The 16,942-nt window shown below is 37.3% G+C and overlaps 2 protein-coding genes across 2 annotated transcripts in view; one reads left to right on the top strand and one right to left on the bottom strand.

Moving 5' to 3' along the window:
• The window catches only part of TRABD2A (TraB domain containing 2A), a 129,884-nt gene that overhangs the window by 102,927 nt on the left and 10,015 nt on the right, over positions 1 to 16,942 (top strand).
• Positions 1 to 16,942, bottom strand: part of DNAH6 (dynein axonemal heavy chain 6) — a 248,121-nt gene that overhangs the window by 43,783 nt on the left and 187,396 nt on the right. The window contains exons 62-63 of the mRNA XM_019756389.3: positions 10,372 to 10,507; positions 6,245 to 6,414 (exon numbers count right to left, since the gene is read on the bottom strand). Of these exons, the coding sequence (XP_019611948.3) occupies positions 6,245 to 6,414; positions 10,372 to 10,507 (306 nt within the window). The remainder of the gene's footprint in view (positions 1 to 6,244; positions 6,415 to 10,371; positions 10,508 to 16,942) is intronic.

Here is a 16,942-nt window from a genome sequence, read left to right on the forward strand (position 1 = left end):
TGTGACTTTTCTGGATAAAGAATTCTAAATATTTGTTTTAAGGAAGCTCCATGAGCTACAAGGGAACACAGAAAGGCAATGAAATAAAATCAGGAAAAACTATGAGAATAAAACGAAAAGTTTAATAGAGATAAAAATGATAAAAAAGAACCAAACAGAAATTCTTGAGCTGAAGAACACAATGAATGAAGTGAAAAATGCAGTAAAGAGTATCAATAGCAGGCTGAATCAAGCAGAAAAAAGTATCTGAGAAGTAGAAAGACAGGTCCTTTAATATTATTCAATCACAGGAGAATAAAGAAAAAAAGTGAAAAAGAGTAAAGCAAATCTACATGATCTATGGGATTCCATAACCAGAAACAATTTTTATTATTAAAGTCCCAGAAGGGGAAGAGCAGGAGCAGGGGGCAGTAAGCTTATTTAAAGAAATAATGGCTGAGAACTTAACGATAATTACTTTATATGTAAGTGGATTAAATTCTCCAATAAAAAGGCACAGAGTGGCTGAATGGATAAAAAATAAGACCCAACTATATGCTGCCTACAAGAGATTCTAGCTTTAAGAACACTCATAGTCTTAAAGTGAAGGAATAGAAGAGATATCTATGAAAATCCCATAGCTACCATCATACTTATTGATCAAAGACTGAGTAGTCTTCCTAAGAGGAACAACGCAAGTATATCTACTCTAATCACCTCTGCTCAACTGGATGTTTTACCCAGGACAGTTAGTCAATCAAATGAAATAAAAGACACCTAGATTGTAAAGAGAGAAGTAAAATTATGTCTATTTGCAGATGATATAATTTTGGGTGTAGAAAATGCTAAAGAACTAAGTGGAAATCTATTAGAACTAATACACAAGTTCAGCAGGTTTATAGGATACAAAAATACAGAAAAATCAATTGTATTTCTTTACAGTAGCAATAAGAAAACCAAAATGAAATTAAGAAAGCAATTTCACTTATAAAAGCATCAGAAAGAACAAAATACATAGAAATAAATTTAACAAGAAAAGTGCAGAACTTAATCTCTGAGAACTATAAAACATTGTTGGAATAAATGAAAGAAGACCCAAATAAATGGAAAAATATCTCATGTCAATGGATTGGAAGACTTAATGTTGTTAAGTTGGCAATACTCCCCAAATTGCTCTACAGATACTTTTCAAAATTCTGGCTGGTTTCTTTTCAGAAACTGCCAAGCTGATCCTAAAAGTCATATGGAAACTCAGAAAACTCAGAATAGCCAACACAACCTTGATAAAAAAGAACAAAATTGGAGGAGTCACACTTGCCAATTTCAAAACTTGCTACAAAGCTGCAATAATCAAGATAGTGAAGTACTGGCATCAGGACAGACATACAGATCAATGGAATAAACTTGACATTTCAGAAATAAGCTCTTACAAGTATGTTCAATAGATTTTTTGGCAAGGGTGCCAAGACAATGGGGGAAAATGACAGTCTTTTCAACAAATGGTGCTGGGACAACTGGATGTGCAAAAGAATCAAGCTGGCCCCTTACCAAACACTATATAAAAAATTAACTCACAATGGATCAAAGATATAAATATAAGAGATAACACGTTATCACTCTTAGAAAAAACATAAAAGTAAATTTTCATGACCTTGGATTAGGCAATGTCTTCTTAGATGTGGCCCCAAAATTACGAGCAACAAAAGAAAAAAATAAACACCATCAAGAAAGTGAAAAGACAACCATAGAATGGGAGAACATTTCTTTCAAATCATATATCTGATAAAGGACTTGTATCTAGAATATATAAAGAACTTCCAACTCCATAAAAAAAAGACAACCCAATTAAAAAATGGCAAAGTATCTGAATAGACAATTCTACAAATAGCCAAGAGGTGTAAGAAAAGATGCTCACCATCATTAGCCATCAGGAAAATGCAAATGAAAACCACAATAAGATACCACCTCACACCTACTAGGAGGGCTATTATAAAAAAGACAGATAATAAAAATTGTTGGTAAGGATAATAAAAAATGTTGGTAAGGAGAAATTGGAAACTTTGTAACCTGCTGGTGGGAATATAAAATGTTGACTCAGCAATTCTACTCCTAGGTATATATGTACCGAAGAGAAATGAAAACATATGTCCACACAAATACTTGTACACAAATATTTATGGCAGTATATTCATAACAGCCAAAAAGTAGAAACAATCACAATGTCCATCAACTGATGAAGAGATAAAAAAAAGTGATATTTCCATAACAATAGAATATTATTCAGCAATAATTACTTGATACAACATGGATGACCCTTGAAATTAATATGTAAATGAAAGAACAGATACAAAAAACTACATATTGTATGGTTCTGTTTGAAATGACCAGAAGAGGCAAATCTACAGGGACAGAAAGTACATTAGTGGGTGCCTATAGGAACATTGGGGGGTTGATGGCTCTGGGTGTGGAGTTTCTTTTTTGGGTAATGAAAATGTTCTAAAATTGCACAACTCTGTGAAAGTACTAAAATCTACTGGAATGAACACTTTAAATGGGTGAATTGTATGATATAGGAATTATACCTCAGTAAAGCTGTTAAAAAACTCTTAAGGATCTTTTCTATACATGATGAGACAGTTGAAGTGGCATTTTTAACATTTTCAAGTAACTCTTGTTTAGTCTCTGTGCCAACAGGGATATTTCTTAGCAAGCAGTTGTGCCAACCATCCTATGAGAATATTGGGAATTTTCTTCCATGGGAACTCTTGCTTAAATAAATCAGCACACAGCGGAACAGACAGCAGAGACTTAAAATTACATTCATATAACTGGTGTCTCCCAAATTCGGAAAGCCTTACAATTGTTGCTCTAAGTAAGAAGATTTCATTAGTAGTGACACACTGTGGTTTTTGAACAGAGAGAAAACCTTGCTCTCAAAGAGACCACCACATTCCTGAGGTAGAGGGAGCCTGGACTGAAACAGCATAACTGTCAAGGTCAGGGTTCGCCATGGATTTAGACTTGGAAACCAACGATGCTGCAGGTCAGGACATATCCTGATGTCCTCACCCCTCTGTCTGCTTTGAGAATAACTGTTTCTCCTTACACTTGTATATGTTGAATCACTAAAGCAGTCGTTCATAAAGTGTGGCCTCAGGATCAGTAGCAGCAGCAGCATCTGGAAAGTTGTTAGAAATGCAGACTTTTAGCCCCTAGTCCAGACCTACTGAATCAGAAATTCTGAGGGGTGGGCCCAGAAATCTTGCTTTAACACGCCACCAGATGATTCTGATGCATACCAAAATTTGAGAACACTGGTATACAGGACGTCTCAGCTTTGTTCTGTGGTGATGAATTTTTCTCCCTCAGGCAATCTTTATTCTTCTCTGAACTAGACAATAATTTCTTTTTTCTCTTTCCAGTTCAAATTTCTCATAACCTTATCCTGAGAGGTGTTGATAATATGGATGCCAAAGAAAGAATTGTCGGAATGACAGACATTCTACATCTTGTTGCGATTCTAATGAGTCTACCACCTGATTTATTTAGTTTTTAAAAAGTGGAGTTTCATCTTAAAGTCCAAACATGCTATTTCTGAAGGAGGCTGAATTTTCATGCAAGATTGCCGTATCTCACACACGCCAGTGTGGGAACATCTTTTTTCTCTCAAAGGAGCAGTTTCCCATGTAGAAGCATTGGATACCAAACAGGCTTAGCTTGTGAACAGACCTGAAAACAACAGGCTGGTTACCTTGAGCTCTCTCTCATCACAGAGATCTAGTCTCTGGTCTCATCTTTGTTCTAAGGCTTCCTAAGGTTCTTTCTCTGAGCAGGGAATCTAGATCTTGAGATCTTAGATATTTTTTACTGCAGAACCCCAGTTTCTTTAGGAAGTCATTCTCTGGAACAAATACTAGGTAAAGGTTGTTCCTAAGTGCCTTGATGAATGTGTCTAATTGGGAGGAGGTGTAGCTGGGATAACATTGTTATGGTTGGATCTTCTCTTCAGGGTTATTTGGTCTTGACTGAGTCAGGAATGCATGTCTTCTCTGGAATGCATACCTAGCTCTTCACTTCTGAAACCTAATCTAAATTCTAGACTCCTCTGTGTTGATTTGTAGAGCAAGTTTTGTTTGGTAGTAAGATTTTTGGTCAAATAACCCGGGTAAGATTTTTGGTCAAATGCTGGGATAAGAATTTCCAATTAATCCTCTGTGAATTTCTTATAACTGCATCTATCATTTGTAGCTTTGATCACATTTGGAGAACTGTCATGGGACATGCATGGTATTGAAGGATGTGATAGGAATAAAAACATTTTTTATTATGAAAATTTCGAGCACACATAAAATTAGAGAAAAATGAACCCAGTGTTTCACGCAGTTTCAACATTTATCAAGACAAGGACATTCTTGTGTTATCAATACACCCACCCACTCCCCCACTCTTTAGGATTATTTTGAAGCATATCTCATGTACCATATTATCTCACCCTTAAGTAATTCAGCATATGTCTCTACAAGATAAGGACTCTGTTCCAGTGATTTATCAACTGTGTCCCAGGCATTATCTTGCCAACATCTGAGGTGGCACAACCCAGGTTCCAGTTCCATGTAGTCATCCAACATTCTAACGTCACAGTTCTTTGACCTCTAACTCCAGTGCACATCATCTCATCTCTTCCTCAGTCACCCCTCCTCACAGCCAACCTCAGGACGTTGTCATCACTTGGTACTTACTGTTCATTAGAAATTTTAACTCAACTTTGATCACAAACTCTTGTCATCCTTCTAGCTGTGCTTCACCTCTAGTCCAACTCCATCTGCTCCCAAAGAAACTCAAGATTTTCCTTTTCTTCCAGTCTATAAGCCCTTTCTTAGATCTCTTCCTCTTTCCAGAGTGACTTTACATCTTCTATTTTTCTATTGCAATCATCCATAGCTCAGGTCAACCCCATAACTTTTTTCTATGTTCCTACAGAGATGGCAGAAAATCCTACAATGTAACATCAGTATCTCTCAACTATGCGTTGGCTTTCTCGAGTTAGTTCTCTCTCATAGTTCTTTCTCTCAGTCATTTCTCATAGGAACAACCTCCCTTTTTCTCCAGTGCCTCCTGAAACTCATCACTTGAATTCTCGGCAGGTAATATAACTCCTTTATTATCAATTAAATTGGGGGTTACATCTGTATATATAAAAAGTAGAACTGTCTGCAATGCTTCATTCATTCTGTTGATAACTTTTCCGACATTGAAACTCTATACCTCCTTGTTTTCCATGTCACTTTTTTCCTCCTATTCTTCTTCTGTCCTCCCTGACTATTTCTTCTCATGAACTCCTCATTCTTTCTTTCTGCCCTTTAAAAAATTGGTGCTTATGTAATACAGAATTGTACACCTGAAATCTATGTAATTTTACTAACAATTGTCACCCCAATAAATTTAATTTAAAAAAAAAAAATTGGTGCTTCTCAGGGTTCCATCCATTGCTCACCTGTCTTCTCTTATTCTATCATTAATTATTCCTCCACAATTCCAGCAACTCCCAGGATTTTACATTGCAACTCAATGCTGATGATTCCCAAATCTATTTGTAACATATATTACTGTTTAGAGTTTCTTACCCACAAATATGTGGGTAATATTGGTCTCCAGACTGCTATCCACTCTGGTAGCTGGTAGGCACTGCAGATTGAGTGACATCTTTCTCTGACACATTTCTTCTTTCACATTTGCTTAGTTGTTGATACAACTGTCCTCTTTGGCACCCAGGCAGAAACTGGAAGCCACACTAGTTCCCTCATCTCCACATCCCCCGCCATCTCTTCAATCTACTACCTCTATCTTAATTCAGGCTGCCATCATTTCTTACATAAACTACTTCAACAGCCTTCAAACTAGTCTTGGTGACTATGGTTTTGTTCTCTTCAGATGTCTTCTTCCCACTGCCGCCACACTGTGAAAGGCCCACCAGTGCCCTGCTGACGCCCTCCAGCAGACCCCTGTCCTCCCTGACACAGGGCACAAGTTCCCTAACAAAGCACACCAGGATAACCAGGTTTCTGGCTGGCTCACCAGCCTTTTCTTTCACTATTTTTTTTGTGTAAAATACTATGTTTTATTAATAACACCGAGTCTCTCTTTCTTAGAACCACCTTTCAAACTTGGTCACTGTTATTTTCTAAACAAATGAATGTACTCATATCTGGCTGGTGAGCTTTACAAAGAAACGGTTATAACACAGTCCTTTAAAAAAATACCTTACCTTTTCTTCTTTACAGCATTTAATAAGAATTAGCTTTTGGAAAGAACTTAATTCTGTATTCCAATAATCATCGCTTATATCGTCATTTTCCTCTGTGCTGTCTTCTTCTTCCCACTCCATTTGGAGATAGCCTTCCCACTCAAGTGGGTTAATATAAGTCTCAAAAGATCCTGGAAACATAATTTAAAAACATGCTTGAATTAGGGTTGTTTTGACTTTGAAATTAAATAAATATATTTGGTAATTTAAAAATCTCTACATTTACTATCAGTTTTTCCTACAAACGTAAATATACTAATCTCCCCCTACCCAACCTAATTAAAGAGGGAAGAATTTTAAATTGGATCATAAAATAAATTCAACAATATTCCAAAGGGTGCATAGAAATACATTAATCAAATGTGAGCAAAAAGAAAATTGAAGTGATAAGAGTAACACTGGATAAAGTAGAATTCAAGGCAAATACAATTAAACAGGACAAACTAGGTCATTTATATTAAAATACAACCCCCATATTAAAAGCACAATAAAATGAACCTATATGTTCCAGATAATAGCATAAGAATACATCAATCACTGCTGGAGATAGAGGAAAAAGCAGAAAAAATTTAATTGTAGTAGGTGTCACGTTCCGTGTGACGAGGGTTGTGGGGAGTGAGGAGGGCAGCGCAGGGGTAAGAAAAGACAGTAGTCATGAATAGAGTGAAGCGGGGCCAAGGGACCTCCAGCCTCAAGGACTGGACGCCCGGAATAGGGCCTACACATTAGCTTTTATTAGTTAGATAGGAAGTAAAGGAGATAAAGCTTGTCAATCTCAAGATCTGTGAATTTCATTCATCATATTAGGAAACTGATTTAAACCAATCACCCTTGTCTGCAGGCAGGTGAACCATAAGTCTCAGGATAAGTACTTCCCCAAGGGATAAAACCTAATGCAAATGAATAGATGGAGAGCACATCATTGAATCTCTTCCCTTGCCGGTTGTGGGAAGGAATGCAGCCACAGAAGCAGAGGCTCCCCTTAGCTGGGGGGCGGTGGGGGGCTGTGCCCACCTCTGTGAACCCTGGGTGTTTTCCTGTTGGTCCCCACTTGACTGCGCCTGGCTTGAGTTGTCCCTACCCCCCAGTGGGTAATCTTTCTCGTCATTGGCTGAGCAGCCATCTTTCTGTGGCCAAACAAGGAGACATAAGGCACAAGCACAAAGGTAAAGCAAAGTCCCTGAAACGATCATCTCACAGACTCTCCTTTCTTTAGGGGCAGGTACAAGGAGACAGACGGGTAGGCTGCTGCATGGCAACAGTAGGAAGTAACACATAGTTATCAGTCTGTGATAGATGATACAAATGGAAAATTCTGGCATACATAATTTGAACAATATAAATCATGTGATTAAATTGACATATATACAACTTTCTGTCCTGATAAACAGAATACGTTGCTCCCCCTCCCCCATGGAATATTTATAAGAAATGGGCTTGCACATAACATAAGGATTAGGATTCTAGTTAGCCCTTACAATGGTTATAACATGTAGTCAGAATTAGCACTGTAAGTCCTGTAGGTACGTGGTGCACAGTGTGCTTGGGTCGAACATGAGGCAAAATAGTTGGCTTGCATTTCAGGCTAGGAAACCACTTTATCCAGCTGGTCTGCTGGGATTCTCCGCTGAGGGCCTAATAATAGCAATCAAAGAGCTGGTGACAGAAATTTAGCCATACTTAAGACCATGGCCCTGGGGTAGTGTGCACCTCTGCAAGGCTTGTAATTTCTATATGGAATACAGACAATTCCATGGCATGAGACCACAGGGTCCAGCACGCCACAGTGCTCTGTGGTTGAAGGTGGCTGCATGATTCAGAGGATCGGGTAGCAGAACCATTGATTCCAAAAGGACTTCTTTTCTCTTGAGGTTACTGTATAATCACTAGGGCTTTGGCTAATAACACAGGATAAGACAGCCTAATTTAAATGACAACTCAACTAACAGGACATGAACCACTTAGAAGCCATCAAAGACAAAAGATTAAGGCAAATAGGAAGATTTGAAGGTTAATAATAACATTGGAGTTAATTATTAAACTTCATCTAAAGCTCACTTTTACAGTACAAGCCCTCCTATCACTCATGTACAAACCTTCACAATCCTGGAGGATTTCCATACATCTTGAAATTTTACAAATGAAAGCAGAATGCATAGTTTTAAATTGCTGAAATTTTAGTCCTAATTGACAGGGATAACACACAGTTCCTTTTGTCCAAACATGATGAGTTGTTCCCAGAATTACTTTGCCTCTCAGCCTCCATGTCTTCCCTCTTTCTTTGCCTCTGTGTTTATAGGCTCCATCTAGCCCTTTTTGCTTTCGGTCTGTCCCTAACTCTCCATCTCTAGGTTTATCCTATGAGTGTTTTTCTTTTTGTGTTCCACCTCTATTGCTAGCTGTCTTGTGTAACTGGTTGACAATACAGAAACCTAATTTCTATATGATGCAGTTATTGAAGAACCTTTTTCCCCCAGTGTTTATTTATACATCAAATAAACATATTAGGATCCTAGAAATTCTGGTCCATCTAGACTTTAAACCACTACACTGATTGGGTCTATTTAGTTAAATAAGTATTCAGAATAGAAGAGTAATTACTAAAAATAGAAGTAGAACACAGAACTTCAAAGTGGTGTGTGCATGTGTGTGTGTAAAAAGAATGTGGACGACATATCCGAATGTAAGAAAAAAGGAAAAAAAATGAAGCAAAGAATAAAGCCTGAAAAAAAATCCCCACAAAACAAGATGATAGAAGTCCAAATAGATCAGGGATTCCTAGCCTCACCTCTACTGACATTTTGGTCCGAGTGGTAATTTGTTATGGAGGGTTGTTTTGAGCATTGTAGGATATTTAGCCACATCCCTGATCTCTTGCTACTAAATGTCAGTAGCACCACCCAGCTGTGGCAACCAAAAATGTCTTCAGACAATGCCAGCTGTCCCTTACAGGACAAAATCTTCCCCATTTGAGAGCCACTGAAATAGATCAATGACCACAATAAATATACTTGGATTAAAACTTGTCAGTTAAAAAAGAGAGACTGTCACCCTGCTTAAAGCAACAACAAAATCTCACTAAAGATAAACCAAAAACATGATGATGACACAAAAGAGTTGAAAATGAAGAGTGTAGAATATATTATGTATATAGAGGGGGAATACTAACTAAGAGTAACCTGTTATAAAAAATTTAACATTAAAACATATTTTAAAGTGAAAAAGCACTAGTCAGTAAAGAGAAATATTATTTAATAAAAAAGGAACAATTAACAAGGAAGATAATAGTACTAAACCTATTTGTACTCAACTATAGTTTCATAAAATAGAATGGGAAAAATTCCAGAATTACAAAGAGAAATTGTCAGTCACAGTGGTATACCTTAATGTACCTCTCTTAGAAAATGTCAGATAAAGTATAAAAGAAAAAGCATTAGTAAAATAAACACAGAAGTTTGGTGGACCTTGAGGACTCTATGTTATTAATATGTGAAATAAGTCAGCTAGACACAGACAAATACCATATGATGTCACTTATATGTGGAATCTAAAACAACAAGCAAATCAAAACAACAACAGAAAAACTACAAGCTCATAGATAAAGAGAGCAGATTGGTGGTTGCCAGAGGCGGGCATGGAGGGGTGAACAAAATGGGTGAAGGGAGTCAAAAGGTACAAACTTCCAGTTATAAAATAAATAAGTCTTGGGGATGTAATGTACAGCATGGTAAATATAGTTAATAATATTGTATTGTATATTTGAAAGTTGCTAAGAGAGTAAATCTTAAAAGTTCTCATCACACACATAAAAATCTACAACTATGTATGATGATGGTTTTTAAGTAAATTTATGAAGTAAATGCATATCCCTAAAATGGGTATAATAGTAAACTTGAAATATTGAAAATTCATGGGCCACGCATTCAACTGAAGAAATTGGGAAAACAAGTAATTCAGAATTTCTTAATAATGAAGCAATTTCCTAGTGAAAAATACTGACATTGCAGGAAAGGTTAAAGGAGACATTAAAGTTAGCATTGATGAGCCTGTTTACAGCCCCCCATCACAGATCCTTTTTGTCATATTACCTAAGCATATGGAGATAGGATGTAACAATATATAATATGTAAGTCCTGCAAAAACTGGAAACAATTCTTCTAAGTCACAGCATGCAGACCACATGGGAGTAAGCAGCCAGGGAACTTCAGGTTTAGGTGGGCGTTCCTATTGCAAGACAGAAAGAAAACAAATAATAATTCACAAAGACAACCACAAAATGTGCTTTCACCTTGTCTAAGTGAAAAATTAAGCTTTGATACCATGTTAAAAATAACCATTTACCTAGGACAAGAAATAAGATATGGTGAAATACAAATGGTGTGGAATCCATTCTACCTGTAGACCTTTGCACAGAAGTGCAGCTGACGAAAGCTTTCGGGCTGACAGTGCAGAAAGCAGTGGATCTGGTGAAGGGTTAACATTAAATCTGTTAAATCTACTTCCAGTCTGTTCTCCAACACACCACACCAGTCCCTCCTCACCATCAACTATTCTTATGGTTAATTATTTCCTTTTTTTTTTGCCTGGAGAACTAGTCTCCAAATCAGATTTCCAGATGTTCTCGTCTCTAGGAGGGGTAAGCTGAGTAAAAGACCAATATCATTAGCAAGACTAGTGGCAATCTTATTACAGCTGGGTTGAATGTATGTCTAATCCTTATATATGTTCCTAGAAATTTCTGGGAACAGTAATGTGCCACCTGGCAATATTCCACGAAGCACTTTCACATGAGTAAACAGTTTTAAAAGAGACAGAGATACAGATGTCATTGTAGACTGAAACTAGTTCTTTGAAATTTCGTGAATATTTGCCTGGGGTTCTATACATTTTAAAACAGCTTCATTGAGATACAATTCACTCACAACATGCAATTTACCCATTTAAAGCATACAACCTAATGTATTTTAGTAAATTCACAGATATATGCAACCATCACCACAGTCAATTTTAGAATCTTTTATCTCCTCAACGCCCCCCATGAACTCTTTAGCTATTACCCTGCTATCTGCCATGCGCCCTCACCCCCAGTCCTAAACAACTACTAAACTGCTTTCTGTTTTTATAGATTTGCCTATTTTGGACACTTTATATAAATCAAATTTTATAACATGTGTCTTTTGTGACTGACTTCTTTCACTGAACTTAATGTTTTCAAAGATTTGTTCACATTTCAAGGTTGTGGTATGTAACGCATATTAGTATTTTCTCTTTATAATTGAATAATATTCCATTGTATGGATATAGCACATTTCATTTATCCACTCATCAGTTAATGGACATTTGGGTTGTTTCTACCTTTTGGCTATTATGAATAATGTTGCTATGAATATTTATGTCCAAGTTTTTGTGTGGACATATGTTTTCATTTCTCTTTGATATACCTAGGAGTTGAATTGCTGAATCATATGGTAATTCTATATGTAATTGGTTGTGGACCTGTCAGACTGTTTTCCAAAGAAGCTGCACTGTTTTTTGCTCTTTCCATCAGTTTTTGAGGGTTCTGATTTCTCCACATCTTCACCAACACTCGTTATTATCTGTCTTTTTGATTCTAGCCATACTAGTGGGTGTGAAGTGGTATCTGCTTGTGGTTTTGATTTACATTTCTCTGATGAATAATGATGTCGGGCATTGTTTCATATATTTATGTATATCTTCCTTGGAGAAATATCTACTCAGGTCCTTTGCCTATTTCTAAATTGGGTCATTTGTCTTTTTATTATGGAGTTGTAAGAGTTCTTTGTATATTCTAGATACAAATCTTTTATCAGATATGATTTGCAAAGATTTTCTCCTATTTTGTGGGTTGTCTTTCCATTTTCTTGATAGAGTCCCTTGAAGCAAAAACATGTTTATTTTTGATGATGTCCAATTTATTTATTTGTTTATTTTTTGTTGATCATACTTTTGATATCATATCTAAGGATCCATTGTGAAATCTGTGGTCATGAAAATTTGTTCCTATGTTTTCTATTAAGAGTTTTAGCTCTTATATTTAGATCTTTGGTCCATTGTAAGTTATATATGGTGTGATGTAAGGGTCCAATTTCACTCTTTTGCATGTGGCTATCCAGTTGTTCCAGCACTATTTGTTGAAAAGTCTTCCTTTCCCAATGAATTGTCTTGGCGCCCTTGTCAAAAATCAGTTGACCATAGAGACATGGTTTTATTTCTGGACTCTCAAATTTGATTCCATTTATCTATATACCTATTTTTATGCTAGTATCATACTGTCTTGATTACTGCTACTTTGCAGTAAGCTTTGGGATCTGGATCCTTTGCAATTCCATATGAATTTTAGAATAAGCTTGTCAATTTCTACAAAGAAGTCAGCTGGGGTTTTAATAGGGATTATACTGAATCTGTAATCAATTTGGGGAGTATTGCCATCCTAACACTATTAAGTATCCAATTCATGAATTTGGGATGTTTCTTTATTTATTTAGGTCCTCTAATGTCTTTCAACATGTTTTGTAGTTTTCAAAGAGTATAAGGTTGAACTTTTGTTAAATTTACTTGTAAGTATTTTGTTCTTTCTGATGCCCATTGTAGATGGAATTGTTTCCTTAATTTCATTTTCATCTTGTTTATTGCAAGTGTATAGAGAAATACAAATTAATTTTATATATTGATCTGTACCTGCAATCTTGCTGAACTGGTTTATTAGTTTTAATTGTTTTATTAGTGATCCCTTAGTGTTTTCTATATACAATATCATGTCATTGCAAACAAATAGTTTTACTTCTTTTCCAATCTGGATAACTTTTGTTCATTTTCTTTTCTTGACTAATTGATGTGGGAAGAAGCTCCAGTACAATGCTAAAAAGAAGTGGTTAGAGCAGACATCCTTGTCTTTTTTCTGAGCTTATGGGGAAAGCATTCAGACTTTCACCATTAAGTATGATATTAGCTGTGGGTTTCTGTACATACCCTTTATCTAGTTGAGGAAGTTTTCTTCTATTTCTAGTTTTTTGAGTGTTTTTATGATGAAAGGGTGTTGGATTTTGTCAAATGCTTTTTCTGGTCTACTAAGATGATAACGTGGTTTTTCTTTTTTATTCTATTGATTTATTGTTCTATTGATATGTAGCATTTATGATAAAAATGGAAAATACTAGTATTAAAATACTAGTAACTAAATAAACCAGATAAAGGATATCCTCCAAACACATTTCTTAGAAAAAAAAATATCAGTCAAGAATCATTAAAATTTCCATGTGGTGGAAAAAAAAAAAGTTAATAAAAAACCCCTTTTATTGTATTTTTAAAAGTTTTTATTAAAATATAGCAACTAACAATATTATGTTAGTTTCAGATGTGCACCATAGTTGTTCAGCATTTATATACCTAAAGAAGAGATCATCATGACAAGTACCGCAACCACCTGACACGGTATCACATTATCAGTGCTACTGACTATGTTACCTGTGCTGCACATTACATCCCCAGGACTTATTTGTTTTATACCTAAAACTTTGAACCTCTTATTCCCCTTCACTTTACCCTCTCCTTTTTAATTTTTCAATTACAATTAACATTCAATATTATTTTATGTTTATTTCAGGTATACATCATAGTGGTTAGACATTTATATAATTTAAGAAGTGATCCTCCTGACTAGTCTAGTACCCACCTGGCACTATACATAGTTATTACCATTTATTGACTATATTCCCTGTGCTGTACTTTACATCCCCATGACTATTTTGTAACTAGCAATTTGTACTTCTTATTCCATTCACTTTTTCATCCATCCTCAACCCCCCTCCCATCTGGCCACCTTCAAAATTTTCTTTGATTGCATGAGTTTGTTTCTGTTTTGTTTGTTTGTTTTGTTCTTTATATTCCACATATAAGAAAAATCACATTGCATCTGTCTTTCTTTGTCTGGCATTCTCAGCACAATACCCTCCAGGTCTATCCATGCCACTGCAGATGGCAAGAACCCATTCCCTTCCCTGGCTGAGTAATAGTTCATTGTATATGAGTATATGTACCACTTTCTCTTTATCCATTCATCCATCGATGGACACCAGGGTACCTCCACATCCTGGCTATTGTAAACAATGCTGCAGTGAACATATGGAGGCATACATCTTTTCAAATTAGTGTTTTGGGTTTCTTTGGATCAATACCCCGAAGTTGGACTACTGGGTCCTTCTTTGTCTCTTGTTTTAAGTCTATTTTGTCTAGTATCATTATTGCTAACACAACATTTTTGTTTGTTTCCATTTTCATGTAATATCTTTTTCCCATCCCTTTGCTTTCAGTCTCTATGTCTTTCAACCTGAAGTGAATCTCTTGTAGGCAGCATATATAAGGGTTTTGTTTGTTTAATCCATTCAGCCACCCTATCTTTTGATTGGAACATTTAATCCATTTAAATTTAAAGTAATTGTTGATAGATAGTTGTTATTGCTATTTTATGATTCATATTTTTTCTTTTCTTTTTTGTTTTCATCTTAAAGAAGTCCCTGTAAGATTTCTTGTAATACTGGTTTGGTGATGATGAACTCCTTTAGCTTTTTCTTGTCTGGGAAGCTCTTTATGTGTCCTGTGGTTCTAAATGATAGCTTTGCTGGATGGAGTAATTTTGGTTGTAGGTCCTTGCTTTACATCACTTTGAATATTTTGTGACAATTCCCTCTCGCCTGCAAGGTTTCTGTTGAGAAAAGTTGACAGTCGTATGGGAGCTCCCTGATAGGTAACTAATTGTTTTTCTTTTGCTGCTTTTAAGAGTCTCTCTTTGTCTTTAACCTTTGATATTTTAATTCTGATGTGTCTTGGTGTGGCTTCTTTGGGTTCATCTTGTTTGGGACTCTGTGCTTTCTGGACTTGTACGTCTATTTTCTTCTCCAGGTTTAGGAAGTTTTCAGTCATTATGTCTTCAAATAGGTTTTCAATTCCTTGCTGTCTTTCTTCTCCTTCTATGATGCGAATGTTGGTATATTTCATGTTGTCCCAGAGGCAACTTAAGCTATTCTCATTTTTTTGGATTCTTTTTTCTTTTTGCTATTCTGTTTCGGTGTTTTCTGCTACCTTATCTTCCAAATCACTGATTCAGTCCTCCGCTTCATCTAATCTACTGTTGATTCCCTCTAAGATAGTCTTCATTTTGGATTCTTCCTTATGTTTTCTATCTCCATTTTTATGTTTCCTATCTCTTTACTGACTTTCTCTCTGAGGTCATTGAGCAACCTTATAACCAGTGTTTTGAACTCTGTGTCTGGTAGATGGTTTGTCTTTATTTTGTTTAGTTCTTTTTCTGGAGCTTTGCTCTGCTCCTTTATTTGGGACATGTTTCTTTCTCTCCCTATTTGCCTGCTTCCCTGTTGTTTTTTTCTATGTATTAGGTCGGGATGCTATGTCTCCCAGTCCTAGTATAGTGGCCTAATGTAGTAGGTGTCCTGTGGGGCCTGGTGGTGCAGTCTCCCTGGTCAACTGAGCCTGATGCTCCAGGTATGTCCCTGGTGTGGGTTGTGTGTGCCTTCCTGTTATAGTTGAGCCTTTGTTGCTATTTTCACAGTTGAGCCTCAAGCTGACTGTTTGTGAGGACTGGCCATGACTTCAGTGGAGGAGCTGTTGTGCAGGGGCTGACCCTGTGGAGTAGGATTCACTTTAGCAGGGCTCTGGTGCCTGCTGAGTCTGCCCTTTGGGTTTGTCATACTTGGAGGCAGCTGCATGATACTCTGGCTTGGTGGGAAGCTGGCCATTGGGTATGCCAGCCTGGGACCTCTGGGAGGAGCCCTGCTGCAGGCCAAGTTGAGCTGCAGTCTGTGTCCTGTCCAAAGTCACCTGGCATGAGCCACAAAGCAATCCATAGATGACTGCCATCCACGCTGGGTTTGGAGGTGCCTCAAGAGGCCAAGCTGCAAACCAAGGCCAGCTGTGGCTAGTGCCAGGCTTTGGCTGCTTAGCAAGAGGTATGGGATATGCCAAAGCAAGATTCTGCTTGTTTGGGTTTTGTGACCCTTTGAGAGGTTTTAAGAAAGTGTGCAACATGAGCCAAGACAGGCTGTTTGTATGGAAAAGCTAGTGGTAGTGGTTTGGGTGTGCCTGAATGTTGTGTGGGGTGGGGTCTCAGGTCTCAGGGAATTACCAGGGCAGAGTGACCAAGCGTTGTTAGCCAGCTTGATGGAGACTCAGATATGGCAACCTCCTATGTCTGCATGCCGGGAGGGGGTAGTGCTCAACAAAGAAACAATGGCTCCTCTGTCTGGAGAAAGCTGCCCTTCTAGGCCTCACCCAGAAGCCAGACAACTTAATTCCTACCCGTATGTCCCTGGCACCTTTTGAGCTGCTGCCCCAGAGCTGGAGCTCAGAGTGAGTGAGTCCATCAGCAAGTAAGTCTGTGCGAGAGCCTTTTCAAAGGAGTGCCTGGGACTGCAGCCACCCTTTTCTCACTCAGCCACAATCTCTGCTGCTTTTCACAGACAGAAGTTATGGGGACTTTTCTCCCTAGCACTGCGACCCTGGGCTGGGGAGCCTGGTTGGGGCTGGGACTCCTCTCTCCTCAAGGAGGACCTCTGCAGCTAAGATATCCCTCCTGATTTTTAATGGTCACATGCAGGTGTGGGACTAGTCTTGTCTCTGTCCCTC

Source organism: Rhinolophus sinicus, chromosome 2, assembly GCF_057876585.1.
Source record: "Rhinolophus sinicus isolate RSI-liver-muscle chromosome 2, RSI-T2T, whole genome shotgun sequence".
In the NCBI taxonomy this organism is placed as follows: Eukaryota; Metazoa; Chordata; class Mammalia; order Chiroptera; family Rhinolophidae; genus Rhinolophus; species Rhinolophus sinicus.